The sequence below is a fragment of the Triturus cristatus genome, chromosome 11, assembly GCF_964204655.1.
Source record: "Triturus cristatus chromosome 11, aTriCri1.1, whole genome shotgun sequence".
Taxonomy (NCBI): Eukaryota; Metazoa; Chordata; class Amphibia; order Caudata; family Salamandridae; genus Triturus; species Triturus cristatus.
The window spans coordinates 220,302,467-220,327,075 of NC_140594.1; the positions used below are offsets into that span (position 1 = coordinate 220,302,467).

The 24,609-nt window shown below is 45.5% G+C and overlaps 1 protein-coding gene across 3 annotated transcripts in view; it reads left to right on the forward strand.

Moving 5' to 3' along the window:
- FAM222A (family with sequence similarity 222 member A) overlaps positions 1–24,387 on the forward strand; it is a 218,864-nt gene extending 194,477 nt beyond the window's left edge. For 2 of the 3 annotated variants that reach the window (XM_085633410.1, XM_085633411.1), the window contains exon 3: positions 21,222–24,387. In XM_085633410.1, coding sequence (XP_085489536.1) covers positions 21,222–22,471 — 1,250 coding nt within the window. In that variant the 3' untranslated portion in view covers positions 22,472–24,387. The remainder of the gene's footprint in view (positions 1–21,221) is intronic. The other variant, XR_014970440.1, reaches the window with a different exon arrangement.
- The last annotated feature ends 222 nt before the right edge of the window (positions 24,388–24,609 follow it).

Here is a 24,609-nt window from a genome sequence, read left to right on the forward strand (position 1 = left end):
AACTGCGCAAGCCTTGATTGTGATAACATAAATCATCATATTAATAATGATTATCGTCATTTCCTACGGAATAACAGTATTGTCTCTGCCAATCAGTAGTCTTAAAATGCAGGCATTATTGCTACCAGGTGCATTAATGCGTCCAAGTTAATGCGGGCATTGATGATTGAAACTTATCATGCCTCCTTGACAAATGCAGTGACAATGCACACTAGGGACATGTAGTAGGTGGCAGTTGTGGTGCATCATCCGGAATGTGAGAGGTGCATGTTGGAGATGGTCATTAATACCTTTATTGCCCACATTCTGCCAGGCATTAATATCTAATAATCGCCTTTTACTCTTTGATCTATTATTACCCGACTGATTAGTACCCCTGTTATGGACTTCGGTAACATTATTGAAAGATTATGGGCCCATCTGGAGTCATCAATGTGGTTATCACTGTATCTAGATAACCACATGTAAGTTGACACATCAAGCTGTCGTAATGATTGTTACGACTCTATATTCCTTCTCCTACCCCTGTTCGTTTTCATCTCCTATCTCTTCTGGCTTGAACACATTGGTCTACAATAGGACACACAAACCTGCAACAATTCCCCTACACCCTAATGGTGGTAGTTATCTGTAAGTGCCTATTTGGGTCTGCAAATCACCCACTCTTTTAAAGAGCCATTTGACCATAATTTATTTGAGAACATTCCTATCTTAGGTATTACTCTGCAGGCATAGACCTGGTAAAATTACAGGAGGCTGCTTCCTGGGTAGTCTTGCAATATTGTGGATTTAAGCAAATTCTGTAAACTCCTTGTGTGCGGCCATCCTGCAGAATACTTCCTGCGTTTCTCTGAAATATTTAAACAACCACAAATTGGATTTAGTTCAATTCTCCAGAGTTTTTACTCCGGATGAGATCTACGGATTATATTTTTTGATCATCAAAATCTCAAGAATGTTGCACTTTTCCATCCAAAAGCCCTTTTAGTAAATTTGCCATTTCCAGTATAAATTAAAATATGCAGATGATACAATGCAAGAAGGAATTAATCTCAGATAGGTTCAACAATCAAGTAAATCTTTTCCTGTCTGGTGCACGTCATCGTGAGTCAGAGGGTGGGCTAGGATGCCTATTCTCATAGGGGATTATGTATGTTTCCGCCCTCCTCCACCGCTACCACCACTTTGCCTTCACCAGAATCTTCTTTGCTGTTGTGTACAGATGTACATTTTATCTCTGGTGCTGAGGACTATGGCAAGCGTAGAGGGCTATTTAACTCTTATATCATGCACAGGCAGTGTCATTTATGCAACTCGTAATAGCACTGTAAGTGCCTCCATGCACCACAAATCATACTTGTGAACAACATTCATGAATAAATATATGCATATAAATACGTTCGCGATGCAGGAACATTTGCTGTATTTTTTATAGTGAAATAATGTCTGTGGTTATTTGAATTGATTAATCACAGACAGGAGTATGCTTTAGGCCTGCAGTTCTCACCATAGGATAATTCTGTGTTTGGGACTCCCGGACACTAAGCATGCTGTATCAGGAATACTAATTTGGACATTACTGGAGAATTAAGACAGACTTTAATGAGGCAAATGTTACAAAAATTAAAATCTATGTATATCCTCGATTCTTAACTCTCCATTCATAATGAAATGTACCCCTTTCTACTTCACGTTGCAACCAGTGGCGGCTCATCGAGGGAGTGCTGCGGGGCGGCGAGGCGGGGGAGGGGCAGGGTGGAGGGTAGTAAACTCCGGCATATGGCCGAACGGAGGTAAGTAAGTAAATAAATAAATAAAACGAATTACATTGCGCGCGCTGCATTGCATTGCTGCAATGACAGCATAGCAGTCTACTGACCTTTGCAACCAATCCCTTAAAATATTTATAGTGTGATTTTGGCTGATCCCAGAGGAGCAGTTGTCTCTCACCAATTGCCATTGGTTGTTTGGTTTATCATTCCACCTTCAAATAAGTAGTTCCTTTGGAATGTATGAGCGACTATTGTACATCTGAGAAGCACAATCAATCTCCAAAGTGGTTGCCATCTCCTATCATTCAAGGCAAACAACAATCAATGCTTGTTACTTTTTTGTTATATTAGCAAAGCCAATAGTCCTGAGTTTGATGTGCTAAACATGTTTTTTTGCATGGGTGTATTTGCACGTGTTAGCACATTAAAGCCAGATCTATTGAATTTGCTAAAGTTAGTTTCTAGTTAGTGCATGCCTCTGAGTTAACCAATTGGCTAGCACAACCAGACTATCCCATTGCATAACCCAGTGTTGTTATTCATTGAAGAATACATTTTTTACATAGTTTTGATTGAAGGGGTCCCGCCAGCATACCAGGGTGCATTTTAGAAACTGACACATTTTATTGATACCATGGCAGATGTTGTAATGTTAGAAGAACATCAAACGTTTGAGTTGCCTGGAGTCTGTATATAAGCAGTGCAGTCCAGCGCCTACACTTGTCGCAGGCAAGAGACTGTAAGGAGCCTTTTTCCTGAACTGGTGATGAGCCATAGGAGAGGCGCTGGAGGACAGCAGGAGATACGAAGGTGAACCCCCTCCCAAAACTTGCTTCCGATGACGTGTAGTAATCCTATCTGGATTTGATTTTCACTTTGTATATGCAATAGGCATTAAAAGTGTTAAAGTGATTAAAACTGCGGATGCCGCTGTATAATGTGGTCTGCAAATGTTAAAAAAAATAACAAGTAAAAAGTGTCCCATCTCAAAATATAAACTAAAGCAATTCATAGTGAAAAATCTGAAGAGATTGACCTATCAGACATCTTAATTGCATCAAATCGAATGCACTACATTGGTATGTAGTCTGGTATGAATGAGTGGTATAGCAACTCTGGCCTCTGTAGTCTGGTATGAATGAGTGGTATAGCTGGCCTCTGTAGTCTGGTATGAATGAGTGGCATAGCCACTCTTGCCTCTGTAGTCTGGTATGGATGAGTGGTATAGCTGGCCTCTGTAGTCTGGTATGAATGAGTGGCATAGCCACTCTTGCCTCTGTAGTCTGGTATGAATGAGTGGTATAGCCACTCTAGCCTCTGTAGTCTGGTATGAATGAGTGGTATAGCTGGCCTCTGTAGTCTGATATGAAGGAGTGGTATAGCTGGCCTCTGTAGTCTGGTATGAATGAGTGGTATAGCTGGCCTCTGTAGTCTGGTATGAATGAGTGGCATAGCCACTCTTGCCTCTGTAGTCTGATATGAATGAGTGGTATTGCCACTCTGACCTCTGTAGTAGCCACTCTGGCCTCTGTAGTCTGGTATGAATGAGTGGCATAGCCACTCTTGCCTCTGTAGTCTGGTATGGATGAGTGGTATAGCTGGCCTCTGTAGTCTGGTATGAACGAGTGGCATAGCCACTCTTGCCTCTGTAGTCTGGTATGAATGAGTGGTATAGCCACTCTAGCCTCTGTAGTCTGGTATGAATGAGTGGTATAGCTGGCCTCTGTAGTCTGATATGAAGGAGTGGTATAGCTGGCCTCTGTAGTCTCTGGTATGAATGAGTGGTATAGCTGGCCTCTATAGTCTGGTATGAATGAGTGGCATAGCCACTCTTGCCTCTGTAGTCTGATATGAATGAGTGGTATTGCCACTCTGACCTCTGTAGTAGCCACTCTGGCCTCTGTAGTCTGGTATGAATGAGTGGCATAGCCACTCTTGCCTCTGTAGTCTGGTATGAATGAGTGGTATAGCCACTCTAGCCTCTGTAGTCTGGTATGAATGAGTGGTATAGCCACTCTAGCCTCTGTAGTCTGGTATGAATGAGTGGTATAGCTGGCCTCTGTAGTCTGGTATGAATGAGTGGCATAGCCACTCTTGCCTCTGTAGTCTGATATGAATGAGTGGTATAGCTGGCCTCTGTAGTCTGATATGAAGGAGTGGTATAGCTGGCCTCTGTAGTCTGGTATGAATTGGTGGTATAGCTGGCCTCTGTAGTCTGGTATGAATGAGTGGCATAGCCACTCTTGCCTCTGTAGTCTGATATGAATGAGTGGTATTGCCACTCTGACCTCTGTAGTAGCCACTCTGGCCTCTGTAGTCTGGTATGAATGAGTGGTATAGCCACTCTGGCCTCTGTAGTCTGGTATGAATGAGTGGTATAGCTGGCCTCTGTAGTCTGGTATGAATGAGTGGCATAGCCACTCTTGCCTCTTTAGTCTGGTATGAATGAGTGGCATAGCCACTCTTGCCTCTGTAGTCTGATATGAATGAGGGGTATTGCCACTCCGGCCTCTGTAGTCTGTTATGAATGAGTGATCGCAGGGATATCTTTCTTCATTTTATTGCATTTGCAATGTGAGTTTTAAATTGGGTAGAAAAAATAACTTGCTTGCCTTATTATGATAGCCTTCCATTTCAGGAAAATGGGGTTTGTAGCACAGATCATCACCAGAGCATGGAGCTTCGACTCCACTCTAGCCATGTAACACAATTTGATGCTTCAACGAGAGTAACTTGTGACCCTTGATGACGCACTTGGTGGTTGTTTAGTATTGGCTTACTGTAGTAATGGCACTGGTTGTGATAGTCAGCGCCATTGGGAAAATGCAATTATGTCTGCTAGAGCACTCCCCAAGCACCAAGAAAGGCATTAACAAACTCTATGGTTAGGGGCTAACCCTTTCTCAATTGAACCACCTTGTTTTGACTCTACAAACCTTGTCCACTTGAAGTGAAAGGGGAAATAAAAGCATAGACTCGCTTAGCCCTGGCACTGAAGAGGACTACTCTACTCTATAAGAATATGTTCTCATGTACACAAAGGAAATGACGTCACTCCTAGCGAAGAGAGCCAATGGCAGAAGTAGGCTGACCCATTGCCTCATACTGTGGTGGGCTTTAGCAACATTAAATATGAATGATGTTTATACAGGCCAATGGATAAAGAGTTTTGACTGAAGGCCCCTGTTTGCTTTATGCATGTATGTATGTATGTGAGTCAGGCCACTTATACCATTGGCTCACTTCACTGTGAGTGATGGCATTTTGCTTGTGCACAGGTGCACATCGGCCTAAAAGTAATCTACTTCAGTCATCATCGTTTATTGATAGTTCGAAACATTTCGCTCTATCATCAAAGGATAGTACAAGAATAAAAACATTTAAAACAATCACATTCTTTAAGATAATTCTTTTCCTGTAGTACCTAGGGTCCTACACATTGGAACAATCCATTTAGACCTTGGTTGTGCATAAAGGGAGCAAAAAACCAGACATGCTTCTTGCTTTCACGTCCTTTTTTACAATAAAAGGAATAATCCGATTTCTGGTTCGTCTTCCTCCAATTGACGGTGAAGATTGCTACGGGAAGGGACCCATACCTAAATTGGAGGTACAGGGACCAAGAAAGTGCAGAGCGGATGAAGTCCAAGAATTCCTCAGCCTTGCACAGTGATTTCTGTAGTAGAAAGGCACTTGTCAGACTGCCTCGTGAGGGTGAGTGGTCCCTACATCTGATGCCTTTCTCTTTCATTGTTTCTTTGACTAGGGCGGCATCCCCTCTCTGAATGAATTGCTACTCACTCCCGAACTTACCGAGACCCAACTCGAACCAACCCTTCTTGAGAGTTCCACTAGGCATCTAATTTTACCAATCCCTTTGACCAAAATAACATCCTGCAGGACCTCTTTGAGGTGGCACAATTCATCAGTGGCCCAGATTCGAGTCCAATACAATAGGGTTCTCAACGGCACCAATGACGAGATCTCATAGATCCACAGGTCCAAATGGAACGTGACTAACGGCATACCCTTCCCTAAGCTGTCCAGGCCTCAAAGGAAGTTATTTTCTGCTATGCTCAGGGGACTGGTGTTACAATGACCCCTTCCTTCCGCCCCATATAGAGCAGCCCCCGCTAGCTTGGGCCTTATAAATTTCCACTGCTGGCCGTACAGGTGCCCAGGCTGCTTTTTTATCCATCTTGAGTATAGCTCCAGCCTGCCGCTTTACAATTAGGGCACTCTTTGAGATTTGTGGGCTCCAGGATCCAGGCTCATCTCGCCTGATGCCCAAGTAATCAAACTCCCGGACCCTTTTGAGTACTTCAGGCTACACCTTAACGACCCCACTCACCCTGCCCTTCTTAGTGCATGCCATATATTTGGTCTTAGAGGTGTTGATTTCGAGACCAAAATCACTACAAAACTGGTTAAAGCTGTCAATCAGCTTTTGAAGACCCCTCCTAGTGTTGGACAGCAACAGCGTGTCATCCGCAAAGAGTAGGGACGGTATTTTTGCTCCCACCAAGGTAGGGGAATCGCCAAGCAGGCAACACCAATTGACTCTTGTTATTAAGGACATGCCAGCAGCTGCCCCATGGACCACGACCATCAGCTATGAGCATGAACCTCCTGCCTAGTGTGCAAGGATTAGAATAGGAGTAGCAGCTGTAGACAGTGCTCTATATAGCTGGAACTGCTGGCTAGAGAACTAGGGGAGTGTGCAAGTAGCTATCGTGTGCTAGTAGCAGGGAACTTCAACCTCACTTTTGAGCCAAACAGCTTGGCTAGTGACCTGTCTAGAGATGAGAACCTGGTGTTTGTTATTCCAGATATAGCTCCTTCCAAAAAGAGGCTTCACTCTAGAGCAGCATTGCAGGGTGTGGACCTCACCATAACCTATGGCATTAGGGCATGCAACGAGCGATCCGCCTCAGATAAATCTCTTGCTCCAACCTTTAGACAAGGTTCCTATCATAGCACGATTGATTATATCCTTTTGGATGTAAGATTATGGAACAATGTGGCAGATATGGCCGTAGAAGAGAGAGAAGAGAGTGACCACAAAGCCCAACGACTAAAGCTGAGAGTATCAATGACTCTTCCATGCCCTACACCAGCAGAGGGCATCCATAGGCAGCTTGTAGTCACAAAAACAGGAGGAATCTGAGATGGGAAGCAGTGGCCTCCTCCCCAGAGGGATTTAGGGCCATATACTCAATCCTAGCTACTTATATGGAGAGCATATGTGCTAATTGGGGGGAAAACGATCTGATCCTTGATGAGCACCACATGTTTTTTTCTAAGTTGAGGAGCATTTTAACCAAAAAGGCTGGGGGTACCCAAAGCCGCTAAACGGATGGTTTAATGATCAGCATCAAAAAGGCGATGGTGAATCTCCTGCAAGTTATAAAAAGGCAGGACAGTCAAGTCATAAGGATGAAAAGGGTGAATTATCAGGCAGCAGAAGCAGCATGGAGGATGATTTGTGGGCTGACCTGCTGAACTCCATGGTGAATAATGACCAGAAGAGGTTCTGGACCCTTGTCAGTAGGAGTAAAGGGAGGTTAGGAACTTCTGGCGAAATATCCACCCTACTCTGAGAGGATCGCATATTTTAAGAACCTGTATGCCCCTATCCCTGCACCCGAGGGCTCTTATGGGATTGGGAGTGCTTCCAGTATGAAGAGCCAGATCCACAACGCCGAGTAATCTTCACCCTGAAGGAAACCAAATGTGCTGTGGCCTCATTTAATGATAAAGTCCCCGCAGATGTCTTCAAAGCTGACCTTAGGGTTTGGGTGCCTTACATTAATGTGGTTTTCAATGCCATTGTGCAAGAAGGGGTGTTATCCCATCCTGGAAAGCGGGAGAGTTTGTGCCAGTCTTTAAAAAGGGGGACCCTGGTGTACCCTCCAACACCAGCCCCATCAGCTTATTAGACAATCTCCCAAAAATCCTTTGCAACAGGTAATTGAGTGCTTGTTAGATTGGTGTGGTGATAAGCAGTTTCTGACAGGGCTCCTGGCAGGATTTAGGCATAGGGTCAGTGCCGTAGACCAGGTCTTCTGGTTTCTCCTGGTCACATGGAGGGAGATGGGCATTCATTGGCTTGAGCACCACAATCAACCTGGTGCCCAGGGGTAAACTGTGGGAGGTGCTCTTGAGGAAGGGGACCTCGCCTGACCTCCTATACTTGATTAGATTACTGCACAAATGGCAATTTTACCAATGTAAGGTGTGGAGTAAAAGGAGAACTGACAGGTGCCTTTTCTGTCAACCAAGATGCCTGCCAGGGATGTGTCCTTGCCCCTACCCTGTTCCATCTTTATATTAACAGCTGTATTGTCTACTTTACCAGTGCAATGAGTTTGTTGCACAATTCCTGGGTGCCTTCAAGAGCCTTAGCTGGGGGTCCACCACCTGGTGCTCCCGCACAGTCTCTTGGCTTTGGGTATCACGGCTGTCCTTTTCCTTTTGCTCCCTGTTACTTTTACTAATACAGGACTTCCACGTCTCAATGGGGGGCTGACTGGGTGCAGTGTGACCTCCTCTGGTTCTTCTATTGGGCCCACAAACACACCATGCGACAGGCTAGGCTCAGCTCTCGGATTGGGGGTGAGTGCTTCAGCTCCCGCTAGGAGCCCTGGCACTTGGCTGGGGGGGACTTGGGCTCACAGGGCGTAGGCCTGAAACGGAACGAGGTCAAGCAAGTCAGCGTTTCACCAAATCAATTTCTTTATTGACTAACCCCACTGCTCTCTTAATAAACCCATCCAGAGTAGCACCTGGCAGCACCCTGGCCCGAGACTCTGCTACTCTCCGCATCGCCATGTTGGCCCACACAGACCAGCAAGCTTAGCACATGGGAGGAGTAGGGAATAGAGGAATAGAGGTTGCGGGGAGACAGTGCATTCGTTATGCACGGGTTAGAACAGAGCAGGCAGCAATGTTAGGTGATGGAGGGGCTAAGGGGGGGCCCTGCCCTGCTTCTTTCTGGCACTGACGGGCACAGGATGGGCATGCCTTTGGCCCAGGCTTTGCCCGGGCATGGCCTGCGTTCATCCCATGACTCCCTGGTGTTCTTTATAGCACTAATGCCCTTCAGATGATGGCAATAGCATGAAGGGCCGCCTCCTCAGGCCCACGGGAACTCAGCACACGTAGTCCCCACCAATGCAGCCACAAGGAAAAGTCAGTGCAATCTCTCGTGCTGCGCGACACCCTGGCGTGCTTTATAGCGCTAATGCCCTTCAGGTGATGGTGATAGCGTGAAGCGCCGCCTCCTCAGGCCTACGGGAACTTGGGACATGTAGTCCCCACCACTGCAGCTACAAAGAAAAGACTGTGACAGCTCCCCCCTGCTTCAGTCCATTACAAAAGGAATAATTTGCATACGTTTGCAAATCTCACGTAATTCTTGCCATGTAAAATTCCTGGAATTACACCATAACACGATTTGGCATAAGTGCGCTGCATTCAGAGCAAGATTTTAGCATCGGGGCAAGGCTACCAACCAGAATGCAAGCAGCTCTAGTTCTCTGCAATTGTGTTCCTTGTGATTTTTTTAGTGCAAAATGCATCTTTGCATTCAAAGTGGACACGCTTAAATATAGTCCTAAATGTCTGTTTTACATTTTGTGTAATTTCACATAATTCCACCTAATTTTTGTGGAACTTTACTGAATTACAAAAAGGTGAATTACACAAATTTCACACACTCTGTAGATGTAATTTATCTTAAGGCAACTCAGAGCATTTCAGTGAGTGATGGGCATCTTTACCCAGCGCCCTCATCTGAGAATTGAACCCAGGCAAGGGCAGAGCAATGACATTGAGAGTTCAGCAGAAATCCAGTAGCTGAATCACTTCCTCTGTGTCAATGTGAAAGCCATGTGTGATAAGGAGTGAATTGTGTACAGCCTTTCCATATGTTTTCCCCATCAAAAGGTGGCCTGCTGAGACCCATCTTTGGGCCTATAAATCTTTCCCAAGGAGGGGGGACCTGTTTATTTTTCTTGCACACAGTGAAGGAATAACTGTCCCAAGGAGACCTGATGCACTCAATTGGTGTCTGTCTCTAACTTCCGTGCCTGGAACACATGCCTACAAAAACCTGCCTTGGGGGGCCGAGGCTGATGTGCCTTGTGGTAGAAAACTCAGCTGTGCATGCAACATATGCCACAAAGAGCTTGCATTAGGGTTGCCTGCCCTTTTGTTAGAAGTCACTATCCGCATAGAGCAGAGCCCATAAAACTCTACATTACGCATGCCAAGCGACCTTGGCCATGTGTTAGAGGACTTACATGAGCGTGGGGCACCTACCCACAAGCTTTGCATGAGGGGGAGGCCAAGCAGCCTGGCCTTGTTTTAGAAGACTCTCATGAACATGATGCACCTATCACATACCCTGCATGTGGGGGGCAAGCTGCTGGGCCCTGCATTAGAAGGCTCACATGAACATGGTGCACCTACCCACAAGCTTAGCATGAGGGGGAGGCCAAGCTGCCTGGCCATGTGTTAGAGGACTTACATGAGCATGGTGCACCTACCCACAAGCTCTGCATGAGGGGGAGACCAAGCTGCCTGGCCTTATGTTAAAAGTCACTCATCTGCATGGAGCAGGGCCCACCAAACTCTATTTTGCACATGTCAAGCTGCCGACCCTTGTGTCAAAAGACTCACATGTGTATGGTGCACCTACCTACAAACTCTGCATGAGGGGCCCAAGCAGCCTGGCCCTGCATTAGAAGACTCACATAAACATGGTACACCTACCCACATACTCTGCATGTGGGGCCAAGCTGCTGGGCCCTGCATTAGAAGACTCACATGAACATGGTACACCTACCCACATACTCTGCATGTGGGGGACAAGCTGCTGGGCCCTGCATTAGAAGACTCACATGAACATGGTGCACCTACCCACAAGCTTAGCATGAGGGGGAGGCCAAGCTGCCTGACCGTGTGTTAGAGGACTTACATGAGCATGGTGCACCTACCCACAAGCTCTGCATGAGGGGGTGGCCAAGCTGCCTGGCCTTATGTTAAAAGTCACTCATCTGCATGGAGCAGGGCCCACAAAACTCTACATTACACATGTCAAGCTGCCGACACTTGTGTCAAAAGACTCACATGAGCATGGTGCACATACCTATAAACTCTGCATGGGGGGCCCAAGCAGCCTGGCTTTGTTTTAGAAGATTCACATGAACACGATGCACCTACCCACATACTCTGCATGGGGGACAAAGCTGCCTAGCCTTGTGTCAGAAGACTCACATGTGCATGGTGCACCGACCCACAAACTCTGCATGGGGGGCCCAAGCTGCCTGGCCTTGTGTCAGAAGACTCACATGAACATGGTGCACCTACCCACATACTCTGCATGTGGGGGCCAAGCTGCTGGGCCCTGCATTAGAAGACTGACATGAACATGGTGCACCTACCCACAAGCTTTGCATGAGGGAGGCCACGCTGCCTGGTCATGTGTTAGAGGACTTACATGAGTATGGGGCACCTACCCACAAACTCTGCGTGGGGGCCCAAGCTGCCTGGCCTTGTATCAGAAAGCAAAAGACCCACAATTGATGGACAGAATACAGAACACATCATAACATTCACCCCCAGTCAAGAGATCTGGGTTAAATCCATCATTCTTTTGCTCACCATGCCACCCCAGTTTAGACCTGGCCATATGCAAATCAGTCTTGACCCTGTGTCTCATGGGAACAGTCCAGCCCGAACTGCCAAGTCAGGTCCTCCCTGGACCGGAAGCAAGCATCCTAGGATCGGTTTCGGGGTTTCACCCCTCTTCAGCCAGGATAGCTTGATTCCAGTAGCACAGTGAGCCCAGGACCCACGTCTGGGCATACCTGGCGCACTTAAGGCGAAAAGGCAAAAGACACACAATTGATGGACGGAATGCAGAACAAATCAAAACATTCACCCCCAGTCAAGAGATGTGGCTTAAATCTATCATTCTTTTGCTCACCATGCCACCCCAGTTTAGACCTGGCCATATGCAAATCATTCTTGACCCTGTGCCTCATGGGAACAGTCCAGCCCGAACTGCCAAGCCAGGTCCTCCCTGGACCGGAAACAAGCATCCTAGGACCGGTTTCGGGGTTTCATCCCTCTTCAGCCAGGATAGCTTGATTCCAGTGGCACAGTGAGCCCAGGACCCACGGCTGGGCATACCTGGCGCACATACGGCGAGAAAGCAAAAGACGCACAATTGGCCTCGTGTCAGAACACTCACATGATCATGGTGCTCTTACTCACAAAACTGAGTGAGGGTAGCTTTGCCAGGGCTGTGATAAAAGCCCACCTCCTATTCACCGTGTCTACCTCATATACCAGCAACATTACATCTTGCTTAGAACGCCTTTTCCAAATTGGCTTAATAGCCTTGTTAGTAACAAAGCCTGTTTAAGACACCTGTAAAAGGCTCATAACATTAATGGGGGCAAATGGTTCCTGCAGCCTGTTAGATTGTCCCTGTTAAATTAACTATGCTATTTTAATGGCTGCGGCTGCGGAAAGAGCTGTATTACACGCGCTGAAAGCAGCGCCATGTTTCCTCTCGGAGGCAGACCGGCTCAGCTGCTTCCGCGCCTTCCGCAGGGGTCCAGCCATAAAGCGACCACCGGTACACAGTCTCCGTTCCAGGGACAATGTCATTTATCCTATGTACTTCCCCATTGGATCCAGTAGCACACAGGAAAGTTGTATCGGTGCAGTAATAACATAATTCATTTAAATAACCTATGAATGGTATATGATAACATTTGCATTCAAGTGAGGCTCGCAGACTTCAAAATGTTTCTATTGTATTTTGGAAGGTGAGATTGGCGAGGGTTAAAAGCCAGGTCCAAAGTATTCCACACCTACAGTCCAAGTTAGAATGAAAGGGATAGGGAGGGGGCAGGGCAATACCGGGAAGTGGAGGGGGCGGGACAATAATGGGAAGTGGAGGGGCGGGGCACTGCCTCGATGCACAAGGAGCGGGGCGCTACTTGGAAGTCGAGCACAAGTAGCCGTTCAGACCGCCGACTTGGATATTATCCATCAATTAATAAGTATTTTTAGACCCCACCGACTTTCGAGAGTGCTGCCTTTTAAATGGCGCCCCTTCTCATATTTAATGAAAGATTTGGCCTAGTTACGTTGCAGGTGATATTAATGGGCGTTCCCAATTCCCATGCAAAGATAACAAAACTGTTTTCTCAGCCCTGTTCCAGCTGTGAGGATTTCTGCCCGTCTCTTTGCTTGATCGCGTTGGGTGCATTGCTTGACATCCTGCATTGGAGGGCGCCTTTAAGACTAGTCAACTTTCTTCAGTTCTCAAAATTGTCCTCTCTCTGTGCTGACGTCAGGCTATTCTGTAATTGAATTACTGGAAACAATGAATGAAGATGTCCCACTTAGTCAGTTGCCCGGAAGTTCATGGTGTGAGGCTTTGAGTAGCGCGTTAACCTACATGAGTCAGTGCACAGTAAAAATACAAGATCGCATTGCATCCGGTACTTTCATGTTGCATTGGTGAGAAAGGTCATGCGGACACGTCATCCTGACGCTTTAAGGCGTCTCCATCGCTGGAGAGTGGTCGCGTGGCATGCCTTTTGGCTGAAGGCTAGAGGGCGATGCCCTCCGCGCTTTTGCTCATAACTGTTCCCTGAATCTTTAATCTTTAATCTAAGACTTTAGTTCCAAAGAATTACTTCCCTATAACAGTTCATTTGAAAGGATGTAGGAAGAGTGGGGAGAGGAAGTGTCTGCATCCATTTGGTTCATATATTATTCATCTGGGATTTATTTATTGTTTTAATTAATTATTGATAGCGTTTTATAAGATGCAATCATTTTGCAATGCAGGAATAAGCTATCCTATTTCGTGAATGAGGGATCTCACCGCCGTTCACTCATCTGAAAATGGGCAGTGCATCACTGCCGCAGTTACTTTCCAGGCCGTGTGTCCTGCAGTAGCGGCTGATGTCGGCGCTAAGTGGCGGGGGGACTCACTACTACACCAAAGAAACAAATAAACAAAATTAAAAAATAACTTACCTGCCCGTCCTGCTGCATCGCCGCATTGCCGCTCTTATCCTCACCAGCACAGACTCCCAGAATCCCCTGCAGCCAATCCTGACACTGCTCTCATTCATGTCAGCAGCATCAGCATTGGCCAGAGTGAGCTCGATTTGCGCTTCCAGGGAGACTTGAGCCTGTGACTGCTGTCTCCGACCCAGCAATGCAGCTGGAGTTGGAGAGAGCTTCACTGCCCGTGACGCTTTGGCCTGACTGAGACGGCCGGCCAAACCATCATGCGCACTGAATCGTAATTCTTACCACTCTCCCCCTGTGACTGCCCTGTCCCCCCATAGCCCCACCCAAAGACTCACATGGGAGAGAAAAATAAAGTCATAATAAACCTGATTTATGATTATTTTATTTTTACATTTTTGAAGGTGCTGGTGTGGAGGCGAAGCTCCTCCGCCGTAGCGGAGGAGCCACCGCTGGTGTCCCGCCACTTTAACTCGGATCTCAAATCAAACCTGTAAAATGATATGGCATTTTGGGAATCCTGTTATTATGGTCATAATCTTACCTGAGAAATTGATCGGTCTCAAACAGCAAGTTGTAAAAAAGTGATATTGCCCACTTGGTTATAGTTTGCTTTACGTCTATTGAGAGTGCTGGTGCTAACCTGGCTAGAGTCTGCGTTCTTCAAAACCATATCAATTAAGTCTGGTGCACACCCAAAAAGTAACAACACAGTGTATGAAAGTAAACGTAAAAAAATCATTATACAGGACCGTGAGATCCTGTTTTACTGACAACCCATAAAAAGAACCTTCTACTTAGGTTGTTTATGTATCGTTTTAGTTACAATAAGGTCCGTAATCAAAAGGTAATGTGTTGATGCTAAAAAACAGTCATTATAGATGAAAAATACAATCTTGTGATCACAAAATTATTGCAAATTGTCTATATTAGGGTTCTTATGGCAAGAAGGCCAGCAGTTTGAAATTCACAGCCAGATGGTAAGGGCCAAGTTGTTGAAGGTAGTTGTGATGAGAAGAGAAACAGCAGACTCGTGTTTCGTCGATACAACTTTATCAAGGTGTTGTTGGGTTGGTGTAAGTAAACATAAAATAATCATACATTCAGGTCAGAAAGATCTCAAAGTTGAAGTGTGCCAAACAATTACGGTGAGGCTGACACAGTAATCAAGTTGTGAAGTAATGGAAAGATAACTCCTGGTCCCCAGTACAACATAATTGTAAAGTAACCCAATGGTATAAGGGAAAATGTCTGACAACGTTTGTAAACCATAGTAACGAAAGCAATCGCAGTGTCCGTGAACCATTGGGTTACTTTGATTTTGTACTTCGGTGGCCATAAAGCTCTACCATGAGACAACTGGGGACTGAATTAAGAGTTGATTGGCAATGGGCATTTTTTTCAGATTGTTGGAGAAGGTGAGAAATTAAGAGGAGAATCCAAGGGTGCTGTATTCTGTACCATTCCATCCCTGTGGTGGCGGAAACTCTCTGTGTGGATTCTGCTCCAGATATGATATTCAATTTATTTCAGTGTTTTAAGGTATCCATCTGGGTTCCAATTCTTAATTGTATTTCCTTATATAGTGCTGGTGTCGATCACCCATATCTGAGCTTCACACCAATGTATTTATTTTGATTTGGGAAATAAATGACAATTATAATTTCAGCTGGTATAGCACACTCGGGCTGTTTCTCCTTTTATGAACTGTAAACCTGCTTGGATGTTATCTTAGGTCACAAATGCTACAGAATGTTAAGAATGAAGCTTTGCGCCAGTGCCAAGACCCTATCTGCCTAATCTGACTGAGCAAACTTGGTCCAAGATTCCACCCAGAACAACAGCTTTTGGAAATGTTTGTCATTGTAACACCGTCCTTTTCATCTCTCATGCCTACCCTCCCATTTACTTATGCTCCCATCAGCGACACTACTCTCACCTGGTTCATCCTGGCCGAACACAAATGTATTGTAACTTATAGTGTTTTATATAGCACAATATAAAAACCTGGTAATTGTAATGCGCAAACTAATCACCCCTAAGGATCTCAAGGCGCTGGGGGCCATATGGGTGATCAATTGAGCTATTGCCCAGAGTCGCATGATGCTGAGTAGATCTGCCTCCGGCACTGGGGATTGAACCGTGAGCTCTGCGCTGTGGAGTCAGCCGCCCTGGTCGCTGCACCACACTTCCCGACTACCGCTTGTTGGATTGCTGGAGACCACTTTAGTAAGTTGTTCGACATGTCCAGATATGAGAATTACTGTCAATCATGGAACGGCATGCAGAAGGGGTGTTTCCGATTTATAGTTCAAATATTTGATTGGACCCAGTGCTCTGCAGTATGTGGATAGGTTGATCTTGGATCCCTATCCAACAAGTGCCAATCTCTTGCGTCTTTCTTGTTGTAGTTGTAGATTGTTACCAGTCTTGGCCTGGATGTACTAAAGTGACTCTAAGACAGTATCAAGGAAAGTAGTTTTGCGGTTACTTTAAGGCTTGTTCTTCAATGCAGGCAAAGTTTTTGTTTTGCCCATTTCAATAGATACTCTGGAAACACTATCTGAAGGCCAACAATAGCACAATTGCACAACTTAAAAATTCACCCACCTCTGTCTCTGTGGAAGATTCATTAGGACTTGGGTAAAAAAAAGGCGGTGCTAAACTAGATACAGACCATAGCAGGACGAACCCTGCAGCTGAGATATCATGTGCTGCTTCTGTTATGTGTGCTTATAAATTCTGAATAAAGTCTGCTAGTTCAGATTTTCAGTGGAACAGGAGAGTGATCTCAAAAGCTCTCAAAAAATATTTTTTATTCACCGGGAGTGAAAAGTCCATATTTTCATGGCAAGAGCAGACTGCAGTGCGGCCTCTGGCTTGATCCTGTGCCCTGGGAAAATTTGCAAAAAACATTCAAGTTTTTGACAAAAATAGCAACACTTAGGACAATGAATAATTTCTTTTTGTTTAATGTTCTCATTAGCATCACACAGAAGTACAAATTAAGGTACAATACAAAACACTGAACCCCTCAAATTAAACAGGACTCTAGTTAAATTGTAACACTAGCCTAACATATACTGATATTATGAAATTGTACCAATTATTGCATAGCCTAAAATATTTGTGATGGCTGAGTTGTTTCTTTAAAAAAAAATGGACACTTACAAATATCTAAATTGGTTTTCTTTATAAAGAAGCAAATCTATTATTGCGAAGAAAGACCAGTTGGTTCCAATAATATGATTCATAAAAAACCCCGGAGTAAAACCTATCCTACCCTAGAGTGCAGCAATTGTGCTATGCATAGTGGCATAACACACACGCCCATGCACACACACACACGCACACATCTCATGCATACGCACTCCCAAAAAGTAATTGACATCTGCATTATTGCCAACATTGTAAAAAAATTATTCCAGGGACACTTTGCAGCACAGCTATCAATACTTACTTGAACATTTACCACACCCACTGCCCCTAAACTACGCCCAATCCACGTAATAATTTTGTGTTCACTTTTGGCTCCTGTGATACCAGGATTAAGAAAAGTGCAGCAAGATGTTGATAACATTCCAAAACAAATACACGAGTTCCATCTGCTGGATTCCTGACGAAAGTACTCCACCAGAGGTTTTGGAAACACACAGGACAGATATCACGTTTTATTTTAACGTATTAAAGTGAGCAATCTGCAGATCGTGCACAGCTAAGTGAGTCGCCAATTATGCTCCAATGCAGGCATGCTGGACTGTCCCGGGATAGTGAATTACCCGGGACAGTCTCCAACTTGCCGGGACTGTCCCATCAAAAACGGGACAGTTGGCAGCAATGCATCTGTACAACCGCAACATGGCTCACTGATCGCAGACTCATTTTGTGGGGAAGATCAGAGGACCTACTTCATTCTACCCTCTTCCTTAAGAGGTCACCTGTTAGGGAAAACTACCCACAACCAGCAGACTAAAAGCAAGTCCAACATACACTACTACACACAGCTTGGGCCACACACAACACTCCGTCCCACCTTCCATACATATGGGAGCTGAAGAAAGCCACAAGCGGCCCACCTCGGCCCCTTCAAGAGCTCGCACCACAAGGCCTGCCAGAACACACAAACTGACCAGACCCACCATCACTGACCAGATGGAAGGGAAAAGACAATGAATGCCTAGGAAGGCTCTCCAGTGGTCAACACCACTTAAGCAAAATCAATACTTAACAGGATGCTTGTGGTTACAAATGCACTAGTACAAAATAACGCAGCTGGGCATCACATTTCACAGTTTGCTGCGATGACACAATATACACCCTGACTGACCACTGACCAGACACACCAACACCAGCCACGTGGATAGACAGAATCTGCCTATGAAATCTGCTCCACCTGCCGCCCCTACTACTTGTACATGAATGTACATGCTATGCTACACACAAACTACATACAGTAACATAACATTACATCCAAATACCCTGGGTATACTGTCAAGCCTGCATGAGGTTTGTTCTAGTCATGTTAACATCAGGAGATGTCATACAGGCATTACAAGTTTATGAATGACTCACAGAATGCTGTTTTGATTGTACTTTCCCCCTTTCGATTTTAAGTACCTCATTTATTCCATCTAATAGAAAGATTTTTGTAGATTTAATCATTTTCACAGTTGGTGGTTCATTGGATGCTGGAGATAAACCCTAAATGAAACGGTAATGGGCAGGACAAATGAGGTTTCGCGCCAGCATGGGGAAGAAAGCTGGCTTTATAGTAGCTTCAGAGGAGGAAGAAACACACACACACATATATATATTTCCCTGCTGTAGCTTCTGCTGACTGGGTTGTTATCATAGTTAATTTTGCCAGTTTTGTTCATCTGTAAAATTGCATGAAAGTGACATTTTGTGCTCATTAGAGCCACCGCTGATTTATTGCTGGTAAATGGAATGGCTTTCGTCTTTGGTGGGCGCCCCTAGCAGTGGTAAGCACCCATGAAATTGCCTCTATAATGTAGTTTAAATCCAATCTTGGAGAAAGATTCTCCCATTGGCTGGAGTGGCATTTCGGTTCCTGACACTGGGTTTGTTGTCGGACACTTAGAATGGACTTTATAAGCAAGAAGGCAGATTTGAGCGGTGAAGGGAACACTAAATTAAACGTCAGATTCTGGGGGTGTGAGAAGTTTCCTCCCCACTGGCCAGGTTCTTGTGAGTTTCAGCTTTTGTCTTTCACGAGGGTTGTGAAGTTTGCTTGCTTGTCGCCTCCCTCGCACAAGTTTCTCTGCAGACGACTTCATTTACATTCTAATGAAACGCAGCTAAGATGGAAAACGTATAGAGATTTTTTTCACTGCAAATGTTACATTTTGCATGTTTTTTCTCTGAGGAATGTTTTTAGGCAGAAGAATACTTTTTTCCAGGTGTGTTACTGTGAATGTCATGTAAGAAATCCCATGGGCTTCTCATCCCACTGTGCTGAAATGTTTATAGCACTGCACAGGCGGAATTGACCCTGCTATGCAAACACACATTTTGTTTCCTTTTTATTCTCCTTGCGCAAACATTTTTATATTGTGGAGAAAGCTCTTCCTTCGAAACCACCCCTCCCCCACCCTCCTGCAAATCTGAGAGCGATCCTGGAAAGACATTATCTTCAGCAACTTTCCAACATTTCAAGATAGTAAAGAAGTTGAATTGGAGTTTGTTGCCGATCACAACATTTACGCGCAAACCACACTTTGTGATACCCACGTCCCACTCTTTATGGTGAAGTTACTTCTTAAACTGTATGCCTTGCTAATTGCCAACGCCACATTTTTGAAATTTTAATTTCACTCGTTACCTTTGTCAATATAAGGGGAAATCTACTGTTTTGATTTAAGCAAAATCTCTCTCGCACCTGGAACCCCCTCAAAGGCAAAAGGGATGATTACCAACAATTTTCAGTAAAGTGTTAACTTTGGTTCCGGGGCCAGCCATCTTAAGCAAAGAAGGTTTCCTGCACAACCTGTGGGTGGCTTTCAGTTCAAAGTGGACTCGCCTTTCTTTCTAAGACTGATTGATAATGTGGCTCAATGGCAGACCCTGATGCAGAGATCTAGCCCGGGACCAGGGTTCAATTCCCCGCCTCAGCGGGTCTTGGGCTCAAAAATTCCACAGACCTGATAATTCTCGCCTCGGTGCCTATTGCAATCATGGAGTCCCACTCTGCAACTCTGGGCAATAGCTTGCTTAATCTCCACAACGGCCCCCACAGCGCTAAGGATGCCTGGCCTCCACCTTGGGGGTGCCCAGGAGTGGACGCCTCACAGGGAAAGCCAGGATGGGTTCCACAGCGGTATTCGTACAAGCGCCTTGAGACCCTTGCGGGTGAGTAGTGCGCTATACAAGTATCAATTTACATTGATACATGGAGCAGGCCTTCCACTAGACTGTGATAGCCTCTGTAGCTCCACCCGTTGTGTTACATCACAGAGATAGCATGGATTTCTTATTTAGTTGGAGGTTATACTAAAACATTTTATAGGGACATAAATGTACATTACGCATCCTCTGACATTTGTAGTATGTACCGTCAATGTCCTTTTATAAGCCATTTCTGATTGCAATACTTTTGCTGCCAATAAGTAAAAAGGAAATATATTCACCCCCAACAACACTAAGCATGCTGAGTCTTGTGGGCCCATACTTAGGACCGATACTTACCGTGAAATTGTGACCTGAGTGAGAACCGCCAGGTATCAAGTAAAACAATAGCCATTTTCACCCAATTATTTTGAACTGTTTAGCTCATAATCAGCTATTCGTTTTTCAGCCAGTCTGGCTACAGACCTATGAGCAGCAGCACCCTTGTAAAGGCCTCTGATCTACCGCTTTCCCATTCCTCCATCCATGCAGTCCTACCGCCAAACTTGCTGATTCAGGCAAAGCTCAGGACAGTGAATCCACCTCTTACATGTCAGTGTCATAGTGTAGGAAAGCCTGCATGATTGTGTGAATGAACATGATGGGTGAATGTAACAGCAGTGTCATACAGAGTCTTTACAATAGTGATGGCCAATAGCAACCTACATTGCTGGTGTTTCGCGTTTAAGTCCAAAATTCCACAGCAATGGTTAGTATCACTTTGACACTCAATTTATATGATTCCAAGTTTCCACCATTTGCTTTGCTTAAACATGGGAGGAGTTCCTTTGCAAATATTCATCAATGCTTTAAATCCATCGATTTTGAGAATTCCTTATTTGCTTGTTTTTTTCACAATGAATGACCTAATTTCCACCACTGTCGTAACATAGTCGGCGTGTCAGTCAATGCAGAAATGCTACAGTCCTGAAGGGAAATTCCCTGAGGTTAATGCCTGTTTTTTCTTTCCTTGTCTCGCAGGTGAAGCAGTGGCATCCATGCATTCTCCGAGGTATCCCAGCCATGCAGAACTGGACGCCTATGCACAGAAGGTGGCCAACAACCCCCTGTCAATCAAAATCTTTCCCACCAACATCAGGGTCCCACAGCACAAGCACCTTAACCGAACTGTGAATGGGTACGACACGACTGGGCAGCGCTGCAGCTCTTACCCCATGAACACCAACGGGTACCAGGGCCTGTTGGCCATTGTGAAGGCCTCCAGCACCAAGGGTGTGGTGAAGAACTCTGAGGGCAAGCGGATGAAGGCATCGCCGGCACACATTGGCATTGCTCCCTATCCAGTATCAAGCACTTTAGCTCACCTCCAGACGTGCAATGGACAAATCACTTATCACAGCAATCAAAAGCAGCTTGAAGCTCCAGTGCCCCCTAACGTGACTGTGGCCACCTCCGTAATACCTCTCACGGGGAGAAACCTTGCACTGCAGCAGTCAAATCTGCCCTCCATTCAGAGCATCATCTATCAGATTAACCAGCAGTGCCAGGCTCAGGTCTCCCAGCAGGCCTGCCAAGCGGTTTTGGTGACAAACCCGAGCCCAGCGAAACATGTGGTGGCCAATGGCTTTACAAATATGACAGCAGGAACCATGGCATACACTGGGACGATTCTGCCAGACTGCCGCACGGGGACAGAGCTGACCATTGGCTCTAACCAAGCTGTGGCAATAGGACCAAAGCCCGTATTGTATCCTGACGGCATGGACTACCTAATATGGCAGCAGAAACCGCAACAACTTCGAATGTATAGCGGTGGCAGCGGAGGTGGGGGAGTTATCAGCAAATCCCCTGAAGTGTGCGCGGGGGTCTCTCGCCCGTACACCCTGATGGGAACAGTGGAAAAAGTAAATTCCTCTCCTTTGAACTGTGTGGGCATGCATGGCAATTTTTCAGTGGGGCAATACTTTGCCCCTCCATGGAATAGCATTTTGGTGACTCCGACCAGCGACTGTTACAATCCCCAGGACCTGGCACACGGGCACAGGGAGCTTGGTGTCCACCCTTCGGATGGGCTCTCAAGCCTGCCCAGCAAGACACTGTGCAACACCTCCATCTTGAGCAGTAGCCTACAGTCCTTGGAATATCTCATCAATGACATTCACCCTCCATGCATTAAAGAGCAAATGCTGGGTAAGGGCTACGAGACGGTGTCTGTGCCAAGACTTTTAGACCATCAACATGCCCACATTCGCCTGCCTGTTTATAGATAAGAGGCCATTGCTGCTTTCAACACCAACATACAAAGGGTGATGGTAATAACATTAGGTCTACACATTCTCCTATCCAGCGCCACAAGGGAACATGAAAAATGCAAAGTTCTCAGGCCCAAAGGGGATTTCAGAAACTGTAACTAATTTGTGCAGGGCGTGGATCCCAGAGTCTACTGAAGGCATAGAATGAAGGAATGCTTGTTACATTGCTCCAAAAAAATACGATTAACGTTAATTTCTACGAATGTGAAGGGGAATCGCGAAAACGTTGCTGCTATCCAAGTGGGGGGAGACTTCACAATGTGCGCGGGTACACGGGAGGACAGCGCATCTCCCCCGCCACCTCCCCGTGCTCCATTCAGAAATGCATGATGGGAGCACTCCCAAATTCTATCCAGAGCGGAATTCCGAGAGGAAGCAGGGAGAGTCGGAGAAAGGTGGTCCAAAAAAAGAGAATTTTTTTTGCCATTGCCGCTTTGTTGTGACTGAAACAAGCTACCGCCTAATCTCTAGTTGAAGTCCATAACTTGCACTGCTTTGAGTAAAAGCTAATAAACTGGGACAGTCTGGAGGATATTTAAAAAAAAAAGATTAAAAACTTGAAAACTTGAACAGAATTTTTTTTAGTTTAATATACTGTAAATGTATGTGTTGGCTGCTAAAAAGAAAGTATCTTTCTCTCTTTATTGCATAGACATAGTTCTTTTTTTCTAAGGTAATGGAGAACGGCAAGAAAATCATGACATTTGCTTTTCTGAATGAGAGGAGTCATACCCTGTTTTTCATGGAAAGGTGGTGGTACGGGGGGCCGAGGAACCGAGTCATACCCTATTTTTCATGGAAAGGTGGTGGTACGGGGGGTCGAGGAACCGAGTCATACCCTGTTTTTCATGGAAAGGTGGTGGTACGGGGGTCGAGGAACCGAGTCAGGAAATAATTTCTGTGGGCCAGTGCCCAAAAGGCAAGATGTTATTCCCTCCCCCTCGCCCCCCCCCAAACACACACACATTGGTTTCGAAGCCTTTAAACCTATTTAATTCTTCTGCTTTTCAGGGAGTGTTTATGAGTACAGATTTACTCTCCTCCTATAGTTAATGAGAGTGCCCATGCAGTAAACAATCTTATCTGTGAAACAAAACCACATAAAACCTTCTATTATCAACTCCCAAAAGAAGCTTGTGACCTTAGCTCATTATTATGCCATCTGCTTGTCTAGGGATTTTTTTTTTCAAAATCCGGCTCTGCACACATGTAAATCTAGTTGAGAGCATGGAAAGCAATTTCCCATTTATCACCGGGAGATAAACTGCGACCCATTAGGTGACGTCAGGCTGTCAACCAGCAGGAGAGGTTGAGAGGATGAGATGAAGGGTGGCTGGGCGGGGTATCATATTACAAAACCACGCCCCATCTCCCGCAACCTCCGACCCCGGCTTTTCAGATCTCCAGAGCTTTGGTAACTTCTATGATTTACTACCGGGAGCGAGGGATCCTCTTCCGTGCAAAGCCATTGTGTCCGAAGCTCATTTGCATATTGCTTATTTCTTTCTATACATTTCAGAGTGTTCACAATGGTGTGTCCTTTCAGTCCATGTAATCCGAGAGTTGGCGTAATTGTCCATCCGCCAGGGTTCTCAATTACACAAAATGAAAAGTATCCCCCCCCCCCCCCCCCCCCCTCCCGCTCCATTTTAAGACCCGATTGTTTTGTAGAGGGTACTGTATCCTGAGAAGACCTGTTCGGGCACTAAGTGCATTTAAAATGAAAACGCTGAGAATGTTTTTTATATGACATTTGACCATTATTTTCCACTGTGAGAAGTGCTGTCTGCACCATGTTGTGTCGAAGGACAGCAAACGAACCTGCAGATGTGTCTGTCATCTTTTCCCAAAGTAAAGCCAGGACATCATTTGAAGCTTCCTCGTGTGCTCTCTCGCTTGATTTGCTCTTTTATATGTGAACCCTTCTTGCTGCGATGCTTGCCATGAGCTGCGCGTGCTGTGCAAGAGATGCTTGTATGGGTGGAAGCCGCTAGATGGGCTCTTTGGGGCGCGAGGGGTGGTACCACTGGGGTCCTATGAGCATCCCCTTAACATACAGTCTCTGAAGGTCTTCTTCATTTGCAGGGGAGGAAGCT